General features: G+C 53.4%; 1 protein-coding gene across 2 annotated transcripts in view; it reads right to left on the bottom strand.

The window, feature by feature from the left end:
• SLC43A3 (solute carrier family 43, member 3) overlaps positions 1-8,897 on the bottom strand; it is a 14,928-nt gene extending 6,031 nt beyond the window's left edge. Inside the window, exons 1-9 of one of the 2 annotated variants that reach the window (XM_004683464.2) lie at positions 8,328-8,897; positions 7,873-8,002; positions 6,363-6,409; positions 3,998-4,074; positions 3,671-3,763; positions 3,362-3,501; positions 2,317-2,408; positions 854-1,024; positions 514-633 (exon numbers count right to left, since the gene is read on the bottom strand). In XM_004683464.2, the coding sequence (XP_004683521.1) occupies positions 514-633; positions 854-1,024; positions 2,317-2,408; positions 3,362-3,501; positions 3,671-3,763; positions 3,998-4,074; positions 6,363-6,409; positions 7,873-8,002; positions 8,328-8,541 (1,084 nt within the window). In that variant the 5' untranslated portion in view covers positions 8,542-8,897. The remainder of the gene's footprint in view (positions 1-513; positions 634-853; positions 1,025-2,316; positions 2,409-3,361; positions 3,502-3,670; positions 3,764-3,997; positions 4,075-6,362; positions 6,410-7,872; positions 8,003-8,327) is intronic. The other variant, XM_012725053.1, reaches the window with a different exon arrangement.
• Positions 8,898-17,813: the final 8,916 nt, after the last annotated feature.

Below are 17,813 nucleotides of genomic sequence, written 5' to 3'. Positions count from 1 at the left end.
TCATGCACAAGCATTTGGGGTAGTGTTGCCTGCCTCTTCTCTCTCCAGACCTGTCCTGTCCCGCCTAGTGCCTGGCCAGCCTGAATTACTTCCTAAGATTCCTCACAGTTTTGTCCTCTCCTTCACCACCTTGACACCCCCTATTCCTAGGCTACTATTCCCAGGTCCCCTCCCTCATCTCCTCACTGCTTACTCACATGTCTCAGCTTACATGCCACTCCCTCCAGGAAGCTTTCCAGGACACCAACTCAGTGTTCACCCAGAACCGGCTATGTGCTCTTCTTCGGGTCCCCGTGACCCCATTTGTGTTAACAGATTAGAACGTGTGCCTTTACCCACTCTCTAGCCTGGGAGCAGGGACAGACCTGTCTGTCTGCTGTTGACTCTGGTACACAGTGAGCAGAGTGCGGATGTGCGGCCGGAGGAGGGATACCGGGAAGGAGGGACACAGGGATGTCGATGAGACCTCTCCCCTCCTGTATCCCCGACCCTCTGGCGTCCCCAGTGTCTCACCCTTCTTGTTCATTTCCTTCTGGTACTTCTGCTTAAGTCGGTCCATGAGAAAGCCGTTCCAGGGGGCGCACAGCACTCCAAAGAACTGAGTGATGGCAAACGCGTTTGTGTAGCTGCTGACTGCAGAGGTCAGAGAGGTGCTGGGTAAGGAGGAATTTCTAGGACAGCCTAGCAAGCCAGGACACTGCCACCCTGCTCTTGTCCTGCCTAACCCTCCCCTGCAGCATGCAGCCCTGCGGGGCTTCACAACCCTCCCCCCGCCCCTCCCCCCCGCCCCTCTCCCCCAGTCCACAGCTGAGATGCACAGAGCCGCACACCGTCCCCCAGCGCCACCACACACCCAGCGTCCTGTTCCCACTGGCCAGCTTGGTCAACAGCGAGTTGAGGGTGCCGATGAAGAGGTAGTGCCACAGCTGGATCACAGACAGCCACACCAGGTGCCAGGCAAAGCGCCTGGTGATGGCATAGCCCCAGAAAGAGCGAGGCTGCTGCTCCTCCGGTGCTGGGGTCTCTGGTGGGAGGAATTGCAAGGAAGGTGGAGGGGGAGTGGCCAGGAGTGCAGAGGCCGGAGCCTGAGTGACCCTCCCCCACGTGCTCCGCATCTGCTGAAATCTGGTCTTTCGCATCTGGGAGTGGTTGACATTTCTTGCACTAACACGTTCTTGCTCTTTCTCAGCCGGAAAGGTGAAAAGAAAGACGAGGCAAAGGGAAAGTCCAGAGCTGAGGCGAGGGTTGGGGGTGGACAGCACCCCTCAGTGGCCCCACACACTTTCCTTCCCTGGTACCGGCCGCCTGAGTTTCTTCTGGAAATCTTCCTCTACCCTGTTCCTCAGGCTCCAGATGGGACTGTGTCTCGAGAGTCCGGTCGACCAATCCGATCACTCTCTATAGAGGCAGGCTGGCCGGTACCTCGGTGGGGGGGTGGGGGGGAGCCCCAGCTTCTCTTCTTCCTGGGGCCTGTGAGTTCATTCATTCATCCCTTGGTGCTGTGAGTTTTCAAAATTCCTGCTCTTGTTTCTACCTTGGCCAGCGGTGGTCTGTGATGCTTGGAACCAAAGACCCGCAACAGACGGAAGAAGGAAAGGAGATGAATGCAGAGGAGACAGTGAGGGGGGCACCCAGGAGACCTGAAGGGGAGGGGACAAAGACACAGCTCAGGACTGAGGAGCGGAGCCAGGAAGGAAAGGCAGCGGCAGGGACTGGCTGGCGGGAGGCGGGTGGGGTGCCTGCAATGGTCAGAGAAGAAAGAGGGACAGGAAAAGCAGAAGGGGCGAAAGCCTTAGCCCCACTGGATCCCCCATGGAGGATGTGTTAAAAAGACCCCTGTCAGGGCCCCCCCTGGTGGCGCAGTGGGTTGGAGCGCTGCACTGCAAAGCTTGCCGTGGCCACTTTGGTGCGAGTTTGAGCCCCGGCACCAGAGCTGACCCACATGGCGCAGCAGAGTTCTCCTGGCCCGCCCGCTGCTCCCCTCAGCAGTGTACTTCTCAGTCTGCCTGTTCTGCTCCCCACTCTGTCTCTAGTAAGTCCTGTCACTGCCCCTGCACCTCTGACCTGTACCCCAGTTCTGTGTGCACAAATAAAATCTTAAAAAAAAAAAAAGACACCTGTCAATTCTAATCATTGTATTCTAGTCAAATGCAGGCCCAAAATTCAAGTAACATGAATACATACAATGAAAATCAAAGAAAGAAGACCCTACAGTCCTTTTCCCACCTGACCAGTCCTGGTTCTGACCCAGGTGAGAAGCCAGGTCCACCACAGGGAAAGGCCAGGTGAGGGGAGTGGGCCCAGCCCAGGGCTCACCTGCCTTCTGTGTGAGGCCTTCCTGGGAGGGCAGCTCCAGTTTCTGGGGTGCGGGAGTTTCCTGCTGCTGCTCCCTGGTTCTGGCACACAGGCTGTGGAAACAGAAGCCCGCCAGCCCATCCCCAGGATGTTGGGCTGAGCCTGCCAGGCAGGCTGGAGGGGCCTCCCCAGCCTAGAGCCCAGTGGGTCAAATCAGAATGTCTGGGTATAGCAGTCGGGCTTCTATAAGTGATACTTACATGCAACAAAGTTTGGGGACCAGAGGCAGCTTGGGCAGAGACAGATGGGTCTGGCAACAAGCCCAGCTCAGCCTCTTACCGTCTATGGCTGGACACCCTATGGAGCCTTTTTTTAAATCAACTAGAAAATAGAACTAAGGCTCCCTGCCTGAGAGGATGATGCCCAGACGAGCTCTCATGGGGTCTGAGCAATCGTGAGCAGCCATGAATGGCCGCTCTCTACCATGTGTGGTGACCCACGGCAAAGACCATCACCTCTCTTCGCCTCCTATGCAAATGAGACTTTGCAGGTCTGAGCTGTTCCAGCCCGAGAAAGCAGCAGCAGTGAGCGCATTTCAACCCCAAGCCCCAGGCAAGCTGTGCCTCTCTGTGCTCGCTCTTGAACCCTAAACCACCTAGTGAATGAGCCCCAGCTAGCCTGCTGGAGGTGGGAGACACAGCACTTGGACTGCCCCATCACCTCAAAACGCCTCCAGGTAACCCCACCTGAATGAGGCCTTCCTGGACCAGCCAGCCCCTGCTAACCCACCAGATGATCAGGATGAGCCCTGCCGAGATCACCCAAGCCTGTCCCGGATCAGGAGACCCAGCCACCCACCCACAGGTGTGAAGAGTAGTAAATGCGTAACCTTCCGCGCCATCAATCTTGGGGGCCGTTTGAGACGCAGCCACAACCAGGTGATACACCTCTTCTGGCCCCCACTCTGTGACGGTCTCCTCTGCCCTATCCCCACCAAGGCTGTCTCACCCCTGCTTCCTTCCCAGGTCACATAAGGGGCGGACCACCAGCAGAATTCAGGCCTTACCCATAGCTGTAACCGGGGGGCAGGGGGAAGGGGATGTGGCCCCGGGGCATCAGGAGCAGAGTACGCCCCACATGCCAGAAGCTGCAGACAGACAGGAAGATGAAGGAGGCCCTGATGCTGATCCCCCGTTCATACAGGAGCTGCAGAAAAGGAAGGGAAAAATTCAGCCTCACACCAATGTTCATAGCAGACCAAATGCTTCACCTGTAAAGCCAGGATGAACAGCTCCTCTCCGCGGCTTGCTGGAGAGTAACTGTGCAGAGTCTGGCCTATGGACAGCTCCATTGAGTTGGCTATGCTCGTCTTTACCTTGATGATAAGGAAGACAGCCGAGGAGGAGTCGAATGCACCATTGTAGAGGGTGATGATGGTAGAGCGGTGTTTGCCAAACAGGTTCCCAACCTGAAGAACACACAGCCAGCTCAAGTCACGTGTTTATTCGTGAGCTATTCCCTGAGCACCCAGCACGCGCCAGCCCTCATTACATCCCAAAGCCACCTGCCACCCCAGGAGACCCCACCCTGGCTTGGGCCAACCCCATTTGTAGCAGCCACTGAAGAGATGTGCTTCTCTGTCCTTCCCATCCCTCCCAATCCCAGCCTCTTGCTGGTGCCTGAGATCCAGGTGAGCGCACACCTGCAGGTTGGTGATGAGAAACAGGATTCCCCCGACTGTGAGCATGGGCATGGCCAGGAAAAGCAGCACAGCTGAGTCTAGAACAATCGGACAGCAGTGTCACAGAGCAGCCCAGACCAGAGCCTCACAACCTGACTTCCACTTGCACCAAACCCCCAACAACCCTGGGTTAGTGCCTCAGCACTAGTCTTCCAGCACCCCTGCGGGATCTCAGGGTGCTTGTCAAGACTCCTCCAAGTGTTCGCATGCAGGTATCGTGAGCCACCTTCGGAGACTTGAACCGCACTCCTAATCCACAGTAGTTTCTGTGTTCATTCTTGACACTGGGAGGAGACAGCTGGGGGAGCCCTCACTTGACCCCCAAGTCCAGTCTCTAATTCATTCCGTGGCCTGGAGCTGGATTCTGAATCTGTGGTCTGGTCAGTGGGAGGCTGTGCCTGCCCTTCCTGCTCCAAGCTGTGGGGAGGCAGGATGAGAAAAACACACCTCTTGCCCTTAAGGAGGCATGTGGGGGGAATAAATCCTTGCAGTTGGGCTGGAAAGGGCTGGAAAAGAGCACAATGGTTGTCCTGGGGCGTCTTTGTAAGTGAGTCTCTGCTGGACCACAGGCTGTCACCTGCTAGTTCTGGCCAGGGCTGCGACTCTGCCCACACCTGTCCTATTGTTTGCTAAAAGGTTTCCCTTAAGTCGACTTACTGTCATCCAAAAGTAACCTAGGTTTTAAAGGAAACACTTTAACCACACCTATAAATGAAAAAGCAACATGTGTTGCCTGTCAGGAAATAGAAAGTACCTGTAGAAGCAAGTGGGGTGAAAGGAAAACAGTGTTATTGAAGTGTAACAGGGTGCAGCTGTGCCCAACAGTGTTATTGAAGTGTAACAAGGTGCAGCTGTGCCCGGTGGGCAACGCAAAGCCTGCTCTTGCCATAGCGCTGAGATCACACACACCCCCACCCCGCCCCGGCATCAGATGGCGCCCCACATCAAGACTTTGGTTTGTGACCTCAGAGGACTGAAAGGGAAATGAAAAGGCCGTAACTTTCCCACAAGGTGATTCAGTGCCTGTGGACAGGGCACGCGTAAGCTCCCCAACGGCCTCCCGACCAACGACTGTCCCACACCCTGAAAAGTACCACTAAGATTGATGATTCAGTGTCAGTCTTTGCAAAAATGCACCTCTCCTAGTGCACCAAAGCTTGGTTGGGTTTCCCTGCCCGTGAGCGAGTGTGCACACTGCACTTTCCCCAAAACTCTATGGGGGAAGGAACACATGTTGCTCTGAGGATTCACAAGTATAAGTCACACCGACGCAGCCACCACTCAGGCACTCGAACAGCTTGTGCAGGCTCTTAGATAAGATGCACACCATTTCATGAAGAGACTGGCTTTAAAGACCTGGCTAGAGGGCCTCCCTGGTGGCGCAGTAGGTTAAAGCGCAGCACTGTGGAGCTACAGGCAGCTGTCGTGGCCCGAGTTCGATCCCCGGCCAGGGAGCAGACCCACATGGCGCAGCAGACCTCGCCAGTCTCATCCGCGGCTCCCCTCAGCGTGCATTTCAGTTAATCCACCTGTTCTGCTCCCCACTCTGTGTCTGGTGAATCTTCTTACCCCTCCCACCTCTGGCCTGTAACCCCAGTTCTTGTATGCATAAATAAATCTGGCTGGAAGTGCTGGGTTATTTCAGGAAATGCATCTGCCCAAAGACACTGGCCTGTTGACTGAGCACAGATGCCATGATGCCGGCCAGTCAGCCCAGAGACACACAGGGAGTGATTCACTCTCGCACTTCACCCAGCACCATAGCCACATGACCCGACATCTCTTGGCTGAGAGAAAACACAGCCAAGCTTTCCAGACGCTCCCCCAAAATGTGCTCTGTGGTCTGGGATGGTCTTTGCAAGGGATCTCCTCTGGTATCCGTTTTCTCTTCAGAGTGGGGGAAGGGAGAAAGGAAGCAGATGGGCATGCCCAGACCGTGGGAATTTTATACATTTATAGACCAGTGAAATTTGCAAACTTTTGACTGTGATAGGGTTGTCAATTTTTACCCTGCTAAATAAGGATATTTTCCAAAACAACTGTCACTCATAGTATCATTTTGTTTTAAGAACTGAAGGTTTGAATACATGCAAGAAGAAAATTCTGAATAAATTTGACTCTCGGAAACAATCCCCCATTGTGCTTATTTTTCACAGTTCTCAGGAGACTGAACTGGGTCCAGAAACCCACACTAGCTCTCCCCGATTCTTTCCAGCTTAGAGTCAGAGCATCTTGGAATACCTGGGCAACCTCCCATCACCTTCCACCTGCCCCATCCACCAGGTGCCCTGAGCTCATGTCCCTACCGCCACCGGACAACACTCACCTGCTGAGGTGAAGGCAATGGTGAGCGTGGCCGTAGTGTAGAGAAAACTGCAATACAGAAGTGGGGTGAGGGGTGAAGAATGTTGTCAAGAAAAGAGAAAGGGGGTAGAGGGTTAAATTCTGTTCTCTCAGCCTCCTTGACTATCTGCTCAGCCAGGAAGTCAATGGGCCCCAGGCCCAGAAGCAGGTCCAGAAGTCCCAGCTGGTGATGTAAGTATGACCCAGACCTCTCCTCTACATGATGGTGTTTTGCCTTCTGCGGGTGCAGGGCTGGGGGAGGGGGCAAGTCCTGGACAATGAGCTCAACTGCTGGTTCAGGACAGCTGCAGGGATTAGCCAGGGGGAAAGCAGAGCGCAAGGAGCAAGGCCCCACCTGAAGGCCCAACAGGCCCATTCCTGGAGGAAGGAGTTGGTGCCTGTGCTATGAACTAAACCTTGAGTTCTAACTCCCCTCCCTGTGAGATCTTGGGCAGGACTGCCCTCCTCTGGCTCCGCAGCCTGTGTTACCAAAAGAAATGGTCAGACTGGCCAAGACCCCAAGCCAACGTTCTCGGGTATTCCTATCCCAGGGGGGAATCTCCTAGAAATCCAGGCGTCTTATTAAGACACAGGGTAAGAGACGTGTGCCTAAATGTGGTGCTGTGATTTATAAGAGATGTGTATCTCTACACCCCCTCCCCTCCCAGAGCCCTCGTCAACCCCTCCACGATTCCCAAGGGGCGGTCGGAAGTGTCAGCAGTGAAAGGTCCTGCATGAAAGCGAAGGAGATGGGACAGTTGCACGGGAGGGGGACTGAGTTTTTCTGGGCACACGAGGGTTGGAGAAGAGGGCGGGGTGAAGCAAGCAAGACAGGAGACAGACCCCACGGACCAGGGCCAACAGAAAGGCCTCACGCTCCAGGCTCAAAGATGAAGGGCCTGGCTGTTTCCCAGCCCAGCTGGCCCTGCGGCCCCCCCCCCCCCCCCCCCCCCCACCACTCAAGTCCTTTCCGGGAAGCACCGGCTCTGTGTTCTATCAGTTCCCCCAGACCCCTGCTTATCTCCCGACCTGGCCAAGGAGGACCAGCCTCACTGCCCCTCCTTCTGAGCCTGAAGAGGCACCAAGAGGCCCAACTAAGTCCTGGAGAGGCCTGGGGGTGAGCAGGGTGACAGCCTGAGTGACCAGGATGTGAGGCCTTATAAGGAATGAAGACAAGGATCCTGGGATGAAGACAGAGCGGCAATTTTAGCTTGGCTAATTTTGTAAGCCTGGCCCCGAGCCAGCCTTCACAGGAAGTAGCATGCACTCCAGGTTCTGCTTAGCACATTACACACAGCTGCGGGGATTAGGGGAAGGAGAAAAAAACGGGAAGTAGGAGTAAGAAGGAAGGGTCTGGAGCCAGTCACCACCACAGGCCCTTCCTAATGGAGGGGCCCGTTCAGGGGCCAAGCTCGGGGTTCCCTCCAAGTCCTGCTGGCTGCCAGCAGAACCTCTCTCGCACACCTCTGCCCAGGCGGGGGCTCTGGACTTACATAGCTATGAGGCGGGCCACGGTGGTCTTGAAACGGTCAAAGATGTAGCCGGTGGGGAACGTCATGAAATTGTTCATGAAGGACGCCAGGGTGAAGATGAGTGAGAATTTCTCATCCTGGGCTTTGCAGTCTGAGGGAAATCGGGGGCAAGCTTGGGAGCCCACCAGAGGGCCAGCCTCCCGCCTGCCCACCCCAGCCTCCCTACAGATGGCACCCCCCAAGGGCCCAGCGGGGTCCTCCCTATCCTGAACCGCAATGTGATCGCCTCTTATCACCCACAGGAGCGGATGTCTCCCTTCCCCGGCAATTCCTCATCCACAGCTGGGGGAGGAGGGTCAGGGGGAAGCGGATACCCCTTTCCGCTCACCACAGACCGGCCAGCGGGGTGGGCAAGGGGGTGGAATCCACCACTGGGAACAAGACCCAACTTCCCCAGACGGACAACCACCACTTACCACTGTCCTCGGTGGCATTGGCCACTTGCTGGGCATTGGGTTCACACAACTCCTTAAAGTAACCCTCTGTTTTGAAGACGAATACCAGGGATGCCCAGCCGAAAAGGACGCCTGCGAAGCCAAGGCATTCCAGCAGCCCGGTCAGCAGAGTGGCCACCCGAAGGCGCAGGCCTGGGCCCGGCCGGGCGGGAGGCGGATCCTCCTCAAGTCCCATTGACGAGCCCTGGGCTGACCACAAGAGCAGTGCCTCCTGGTGCTGAGCAACTGGAAAATTCCAGCTGGTTCAGGCTAGTAGGGCAAAAGCCCTCTGTGGGCCAGTCTCTGGATCCTGGAAAATAGAGCAGAGCCCCTTGGTCCAGGGGATTGTGGGAAAGGGTTCTTGGTGGGTAGAGAAAGCGGCCAGGTGTTAGAACTAATGCTGCGTGTCTCTCCCTCCACCGGTGAGGCAGGAAGAGAGCGAGAGGCTAGTGCTGGAGACCCAGCACCCAGACAGTAAGAGCAGCGTTCTGAGCCAGGCCAGGGGGTGGGGGCTTTGGTCCAAGTTCTAGGACCAGGTGCAAAGTTGGCAGCGTTGCCGTCTTCCTTCGCTAACAATTAACAGCAGTTCCAGAGAGATTCCTCCACTTGCCCAAGGCCAGCCCTCCGGCTGGACCCGCGGCACGCTGGTCTAATGCCCCAACCTCCGACTCTAACGGGACTCCCCTTCCACACCGCGGCTGGGGCCCCCCACTTGCACAAGCCAGTAAAGCACCCCCAGACCTCTGTCCACCCACCCGGCCCCGAGGGCCACCGCTGTAGGGAAGCTCTCTCTGGGTGGGACTCCGGTCCGGTCCGTTGTCCATTGTCCGCCTGCCGGGGAGCCCCCGCGACTCTCACCGGATCTGCCTCAGCGCCCGGCTGCCTCCGCCTCTCGCCTCTCCCCTCTCCCTGCCTTCGCGGCGTGGTTGCCAAGGACGATTTGCCTCTTGCCAGGGACGATTTGCCTCTCGCCTGCCGGGCGTCCTGGTCCCGCTGTGCCCGGAAGGGCCGGCTGGTGGGGGCGGCGTTGGGGGAGGGTTTCTACCTCCCATTCCTCATCACTTCCTTCCCGGTTCGTGATGCCTCAGCTGCCCCCTTGGATCTCCGCTCTCTTCCCTCTAACCAGCAGTTTCTCTTTGCACTTTTCTTAGTCTTTCAGCCTCCAGGCTCCTTTGTTTCTCCCCCCTTCTCTAACCAAGTTATTTTAACACTGCTGTGAGCTTGGACAGGCCCTTGGCAAGTATCATAAATTCACAGCGCGCGTGCGTGTACACACATACACACCCTGTTTCAAGTTCTTTACCCTCGAGGAGCCCCTGAGCCCTCCTCCTCCCCACGAACCCTCCACTCAGCCTCTCTCCGGCCTCAGTTCCCAGGGCTGCAATGCAAGCTCGGCATCAGGGAGCCAAGAACCTGCAGGCACCGAGTCCCAGAAACCACGCCCTGGCCCCCTGGCCGGGTGACCTGCCTTTCACCCCAGCGACCCAGCCTCCCCCCCCACCATTCCAGGTTTTGAAAGAACAGACCCACCAGACTGTTGATTAAGTATTCATTCATTGCTCCATTTTTTATTAATCAAAGACATATATAATTGCTCGTGGAGCTGGTGAGCAGCGGGAGCCAGCCCCACCAGCTGCCTCGCCAGTCCAGCCCAGAGCCAGGGAGCTGCCTGCTTCCTTGGTCTCTGTGTCTATTTCATCAACAGCTGGAATGGGGGGTAGGGGGAACCTTATTGACTAGGTTCAGGCTGCAGACCCCGGACCCCCCTGCTCAGCCTCCTGAATCAAATCCCCCAGGGCCCAAGGGACTCAAGCTCTTTCAGGCTGACCCTTTTTCTTAAAGAGGAAGAAACAGGTTCAGAGGTGGGAGGCCAAAGCCAGGGAGGATTTTAGGGGAGCATTGTCACTACCAAGACAAAAGGGTTAAGAAAAGCGTTAGCACCCAAGCCCCAGGAAGCTCTGTGCCACCTACAGGATGGGACCAGTGCCTTAATTACAGTATTTGTCACAAAAGCAATCTGAGATGGGTTTATGAAGTCCCTGCGGACATTGTAAGCAATAGCCATGCTACAGACAATACTGGATTCTCCAATTTCCAGGGATGCGGGCAGAGCCAGAGTTGCTTGAGAACTTGCCCAAGGTCAATCTGAGCAGCGTCTGAGTCTGCCCTGTGCGACTCCTGAACCCGCGCTGAACACTCCTCGTCTTAACGATGGATATCTGGACATGTGAGAACAAGTCTTTTCTTAAAAAAATTAATTGACAAAAAAAAATAAGCATAAGCAAAGATTGCAACCCAGGACAAATAGGACTTACTATGCTCGATTTTTCTATTTTACTGCAAGATGCAAAGACGCGGAAATTAATTCAAACCCTGTCTCCTGCTCTGGCTTACATTTTGGTCTCTTGAGGATCTGGGAGATCAGTAAGGGTGGGGGCAGCAAGGGAAGAACAGAAAAAGTCAAAGCAGAAGATTTGAGAATGTAAATCTGCTGGAACCAGCTGAGAGGCTGCTGCTGTGAACAGAACTGAGCTCGGGGACTGGGTTTGGGACAGGTCGCGGCTCCATCCACCTGTCTCGCTGTCTCTCTCGAGGCTCTCAGGCCCCACCCTGCACCTGCATCAGAGTCTGCAGAAAGATGGCCTCTTGTCACGCAACCCTCTTACTAAAACTTTGGAACAGAATATTCGAGCATTCTCAGCACCATTCCTGTTTCATGTGGTTGGAGTTCCAGCAGCTAGCCCAGGCAGGCGCTCTTCAGATCATCCTCAGGTCTCACTCGGATGAGGATTACCATGTCACATCAGAGACAGCCATGATTATAACCGGGTCTGACACTGTGCCCGATGTCTTTACTCATGCTCCCTCTGCTTCCTTTCCCCCTTCTCCCTGCATCTTTTTGTTATTCGTTGATTTGTTTAACAAATATATGTTGTGCCTGCTATCAGGTAGTTGGAAGGCTTCTTTCTGGTAGGATGCACTAGGTTATTTTTGGCAATAACTGTTACCATTATTATGGTATGCCATGTCGATGGCATTTTTTGTGCACTCGGATCCAAAAAAATAACGTACCAAATCACACTAAATTGGAGTATTCCATTTTCAGATAGTGGGTGAAACCTGTAGGTAGTCGTCAGCCTTTATGCCAGCTCTGGGATTCTGAGAGAAAAGAATTGGCATCTTCCCTCAGTAAGCTCATTCTCTAGTAGGGTAGACAACGGAACCCAAAATTTCTGAAGTGAGGGGATTGGTCCTCCAGACAGAAGAAGCTAGCTAGCACAGCATTCACTTGACAGAGCAAGAACGTTCTAGAACAAGAACAGAGCAAGAACAGAGACTGGCAAGGAGAATGATAAGACTTGAAGGTGGAATGGCCAGCTAAGTAAAGGCATTTGGACCTGAATCCACATCAATCAATCATGTCCTATTGATTCTACCTCCTGTCTCTCCTTGGCCAGTGGCTTCTTCAGATACTCGTCCTCTCTGCCCCGGACATTACCTTCATCCGAAGCTGCAGCACAAATTCTGCTGCAAGAGTTGGTTTCCATGGTTCCCACTGACACTGCCTCGCTGCTCAAAGCCCTCAAGGGTCAGCCAGTTCCTGAGGGTCAGTCCAGGCTCTGGGGATCCCAGACACTGTATTGGGAGGGTGGGAGGGGGAATGGAGAATAGAGTGGAGTTTCTTGAGTCCCACCTGAGCGCTGGGACTTTTCTTTCCCAAGATGAAAAATCTTGCACGTGTAAGTGGACCCATGCATTTGAAACCCAGGTTGCTCAAGGATCAACTGTAGTGGTTACTGCTGTGCGCACATGCACTGAATTGCTGAAAAACAAGGAGGACATCAGGAAGCCACCTGTGAGGAGGATCGCAACGTGCTCCTAACCTAATAAAGAAGCAGATGAGGGGACGAAGACCACTGCCTGGGGAAGCAGTCACCTGCTCCAGAAGCCCCACCCCAGAGAACTGATCTCTAGGAAACACCCTTCACGCACCCCCATAATGGGGCTGTGAGCTCGAGTGGACAGGAAGCAGGAGACAGGAAGCAGGGGAGTTCATGAGCCTGAGTGGACAGGAAGCAGGGAAGTCTCACAGGTGGAGCCTTCAGGTTGTCCATGTGGGTTCCAAGTGGTTCTCTCCAGGTGGGACTCTGTGCAGAGCCATGAAAGGAGATGAGGTCTCCTGGATCTGGAAAGAACTTTCTCTTTAGCCAAGGATGAGGCTGAAAGCAATTTAAAGATAAAACAAAATAAAACAGCCCAGCATGGAAGAGCTGGTGCTCAGCCCACCTGGCTGTCTCACCTAAGAAGCTCGGTTAATCACTAGCATCTTGGCGTTTCCACCCTCCTCGGGAATAAAGTCTTAAATGAAAGCTTCTGGTTGGCACCCATGAAGCACCCTTTCCATCCCCCAAAGGAAGATGAAATCATCCACTTGAGACTCTTCCCCACTCCCCATAGATGGCCACCTGGCGTGAAATAATTCACTCCTCCCTTCTGTGGCCCTTTCTGCCTCTAAAAGCCATTCATTTTCAACAGATTTCTGGAATCCTGTTTTACTTGGTAGGAAGGGTGTTTGCTCATTCATGAGTTATTTAATAAAGCCAACTCAATTTTAAAAATTCGTTCTTAAAACGAACTTGATTGGATTTTTGTTATTTAAAAACACCCAAAGAAGGGGCCCTCCCTGGTGGCGCAACAGGTTAAAGCGCAGCACTATGAAGCTCTCCACAGCCACTGCAGCGCGAGTTCATTCCCTGGCCAGGGAGCTGACCCACAGGGCCCAGCAGACCTCTCCTGTCTCCTTGCTGCCCCCCTCAGTGGTGTGTTTCAGTTGGTCAGCCTGTTCTGCTCCCCGCTCTGTCTCTGGTGAATCCTCTCACCACCCTGCACTTTTAGCCTACACCCCAGTTCTTGCATGCATAAATAAATAAATCTTTAAAAAAACACTCAATGAAGACTGAGGAGAGGGGCTTCCCTGGCCAGCAGGTTAAATGAGCAGGTGACAGGCCCAGCCTGCCTTCCGGGGCTCCCTGGGCAGCCAATGGGTGACCTTGGGCCAGGTGAGGGATAGAAATGGGAGCCACATACTCAGCCTTCCCTGCCTTTGCTTCCTCCACCTCCACCCACCCCAGTTCCATTCATCAGGAAGACTTGAATCCGACGGGCTTCCCCATGGGCTGTGCCGAGACAGAGTGCCCTGGGCACGCTGACTGCCTCTGGATGGCCATGGCTCGGGGCCAGGCCTGGAGATCTACCCTCACAGATGCAGCCCCCACCCCAGGGAGCTGCAGTCGGACCTAATGGCCTTTTGTGCTAAGTGCTTTATGCTTATTCTCTACCAAATCTCCCCACACCCTATGGGGGTAGGTGTTGTTATTAGCATCCTTTATGAGCATCCAACTGAGGCCAGGAGGGTGGGCCTAGAAGCACCAAGCTCTGACGGATGATGGCCAATGTGCTTCACCAGTGCCCCACCCCGTCTACCCCGGCGCACCCCCACCCCCAGCGCTGGACAGAGCATCTGCTCCGTGAGTGAGTTGCTTCAGTGATTAGTAATAAAGACGGGGGCGGGAGGCCTTTTGAGAAGGAGGCATTGGCTCCAACAAGACGCTCTCCATTCAGCCACGGGTCTGGGTGTTCCAGCCCGGCTTCCCCAGTCGCCCACACCACCCACGGGCACCTCATGAAAGGAGGAGATGGATCCAGAGCCAGAGACAAGATTCCTGTCTGAAAACAACATGAGTGTCAGATGCTGGCTTCCCAGAGAAAAAGAATAGGAAATACCAGGGCAAGGGAACGCTTGCTGAGGGAAGAGGGAAAGGGGATTGGGAAAAGCTGGAACTTCCTATGGTGCTCTGGGATGAGGGGGAAGGGGCGGTGCTGGGGAGAAGGAGGGCCCCCCACTAGCCCCATCTGGGACTGTGTGGAACCCCTGCTGCTGCACTAGTGCCCTCCTGCCGGCAGGGAAGCTAGACAAACCCCATTGGCACCATAAACAGACTCCTGGGGGTGGGGTCCCAGCTCTGGGGCACCCTAGCTTGGCCATCTTGAGCATCTTTGCCTGTGAAGCGAGCTGAGGGTCTCTCACCTCGCCTTGCTGCAGTGCTGGACACCACGCAGAGGCAGTGGGGGGAGGCCCATACTGGCCCCAGAACATGCCCCCCAACCCCCCACCCCCACCTACAAAGAGGAGGGTAGCAAAAGGCTTCTATGGCAAGTCCGTTCTGGGGCTTTCTGCTTGGAAACTGAAATGGCCTGACAATGACTCAGAAACCACGGAAGTTCTAGAAGGGCGGATGGGTTTGTATAGATTCCACAAGCTGTTCTCCCGTGGCTGCAAAACCACAGGACAGGTTGTGACCGCTCTCAAGGAAAGAGTCGTGTACTGCAAAGAGCTTTCTGCCCTCCTGTCTTAGAGCAAACACAGACTCAGCTCTTGTTCCCTTTGAGACAAAATTGCCTCTGGGAATGCAGCAGACCTCAAAGGTGTCTATTCTCCTGGAATTCTCCTCAATGAAAGCATCATTTTGTGACTGATACCGTAACAGTCATTTACTGGCCACTTACTGAATGTTGCGTATGGGTCAGGCATTGCACTAAGAGCTATATATAGCTATTATATATATATATAGTCATTTATTCCTCACAGCCATCCCCTTGAGCTGTCTACTATTGCTATGCTCACATTAAAGGTGAGGGACCCGAGGCCTTGCAAGATGAGGCATGTCGGCCAGGTCACACAGCCCTCAAGTGGGAAGAGATAGACTTCCAACCCAAGGAAGGAGGCAGATTCCTGAGTCCAAGTTTTCGCCACTGCGTTCAGCATCCCTCTTCCTATGCCACTGTCATCCTCCTCCATGAAGTCTTCCTGCTTGCTCCCTTCTCTCCCACACAAAAGTCCTCTAATCTCTTTGATCTCAGAACAAGGCTTTCTTACCATTCTTTGGACAACCCTTTTTTATTACCCTGAGGGTGGTTTCTCCCCAGGCTTTCCTTGGGAGCTTAGTTGTCATTAGCTGTGGGGAGAAATGACTTCTACTAAACCAACTCACAGGAGACTGATGGATAAACCTAAAATGCAATTTATTAATTTACACTGAGAAATGAAACCACCCAGCAGACGGGAATCCTGAGGATGACTGGTCAGCACAATGTCTTTCAGGAAGCATAGACTTTTGGGAAAGCAAATCAATACCACAAGGTTCTTTGTTCAGTACAAAGTCAGAGTAAAGGGAGTTGATGGATTGACACTTAGGTGAAGCCCGACACACACCCCAAAAGCCTCCTACCTGCCAAGGGATCAGAATATCCCAGGCAGGAGGTCATCTGGGCGACCTCTTCTCTGGATAATGCTGGATCTTCTGGATCCTTATGAAGATCCACCTATGAGGACCATCATTCTAGTTGCATCTGTCAGAACATGGCTGGCTTTTTTGTTTGCTTGTTTGTTTAGATTAATTTCTGTGCATTTGAAAGATTTGAAAGGCACATTTCCATTGAGACCCTCCGAAGAAGAAGAATCAATACCAAATCATTCTGCCCTTTGCTGAGCCTTCCCCTTCCACGTTATCATGTCCTTGTCACCCTTCTTTGTGACAAAGGGACAGCAGATGGTGAAGAACAAGGAGGCCAGACCTCCGGGTAGGAATCCCAGTAGGTCAAAATTGGGGATAAGAATAGCCCACACCCCATCACTTGTCCAGAGAATTCAATGAGTTAATACGTATAAGGTGCTTAGAACAGTGTCTGGCATCTGGCAAGCACTCAGTACTTGTTAGTGATGATTAATAATTCAGTTCATAGATGAAAAAACTGAAGCCCAGGGAGATTTAAAAAAAAAAAAGGCAACTAAAATCATACAGCCTTTATAAGGTGACAATACAATTCAAAATTCAACTGGCTTCTTTTGAGTGTTGAGGTCTTTCCCCTATCAGTTTCTTACCCTTTATCCTTCAAAAGAATCCCAAGGAGAACTTGTGTTAAAATGGAGATACCCACCCACCAACACGGGGAACATTTTTAAGGGGGAAAATAAATATCAAGGTCTGGCGAGGACATGGAACAACTGGAGGGAGACGAGAAACAGAACTTTGGACAAGTGCCTGGAAGTTTCTAGTCAAATGAAGGAAACCCCTTGGGTGTTCGCCAGGATTAACTAGGGAAGAGGGCTACTGTATGAAGGGCTCGTCATGGGGATTTGACCTCATTCAGGCTGAGTTGAGCCCTTGGCTGGGTCAGTGTTCTTGCCAGATGTCATCGTCTCGGTGACTCATGCTGGAGTTTGAATTTCAAAGGTCCGGCAGTAAGGGACAGAAAGGGGATGTAAAGTGGGGGTCATCAAGAGCAGATTGGAGCTAACGGGAACCCCACAAGGAAAGACTGAATTCCTAAAATGCATGTCGTTTTTGTTGCCTGTCTGGTTAATCATGTGGATATTTAATTGTGCATCATGTAATGACTGGTCCATGATGGGCCAGGTAAATGATGATGGTCCCAAGAGGTCCAGACAGCCCAGGTATAAGGTAGGTTTTGCCATCCAGATACATGTAGTTATACCCTGTGAGTTTTGGCCAACGATGAAATCTCTTAACTACGAATTTCTCATAACGCATCCCAACCGTTAAGCGACACAAGACTGTATTTTGCAGAAGCCAGGATCTCTCACCACAGAGTAAAACACATAAACACCTGGCTCAGGAGGAGGAAAAACTGAAGGAGGAACCAACTGTGCTTCCTGCCAACAGGTATGTCTGAACAGCTTCCGTGCAGATCAGCTGCGACACGTGTGGGCTGCAAAATGACTACTGCTTCCATCCATCTCCCAACACCCTCAGGACTCTCCCTGGGGGCCTAGTCCTACCAGAAACACACAAGGAAGGGAATTCAGCCGAGCACATTCCTAAAGCCTCCTACCTAGCCCGCGATCACGCAATTCTATGCCAGATATTTACCGACAAAGATGTGTGCACATGTCAGCCAAAGGCAGGAAAAAGGGCGTCGACAGCAGCTTGTTCCATAAAGCCCAGCGCAGAAGCAGCGCGAATGCCCATCAACAGGAGTACAGACCAGAAGCTGTCCTGCCTCCACACCACACAATTCTGCTCCCAATGAAAAGAAGAAACCATCGGTAAACACAGTAGACTGACTTCAAAGTGAGGTTGAACAGAAGCAGCCAGCATCAGAGAGGACGGGACATATCATCTACTAGTGTGAGGTACCTACAGGACTGGGTAGGGGTCACCAGGAAGGGGGTGATCGAGCCTGGGGGCCCCTGGGAGGTCTGCCTCTGGGTCTAGGTTTATATGTAGAAATGTATCGGGTGATACGTGTAAGGTCTGTGCCCTGAACTGTGTGTTCATTTACAATGAAATGCAGGTTCTTGGGCCCCAGCCCCAAGATACCTAATGGGTACCTAATAGGTACCCCATTTGGGACAAATCCCCTGTGACTCACCTCTGCTTGAATTTG

The sequence above is a fragment of the Condylura cristata genome, unplaced genomic scaffold (genome assembly GCF_000260355.1).
Source record: "Condylura cristata isolate star-nosed mole 26May11 unplaced genomic scaffold, ConCri1.0 scaffold00015, whole genome shotgun sequence".
Classification (NCBI taxonomy): domain Eukaryota; kingdom Metazoa; phylum Chordata; class Mammalia; order Eulipotyphla; family Talpidae; genus Condylura; species Condylura cristata.
The sequence above is the reverse complement of the archived record's forward strand: the minus strand, read 5'-3'. Positions and strand labels throughout refer to the sequence as shown.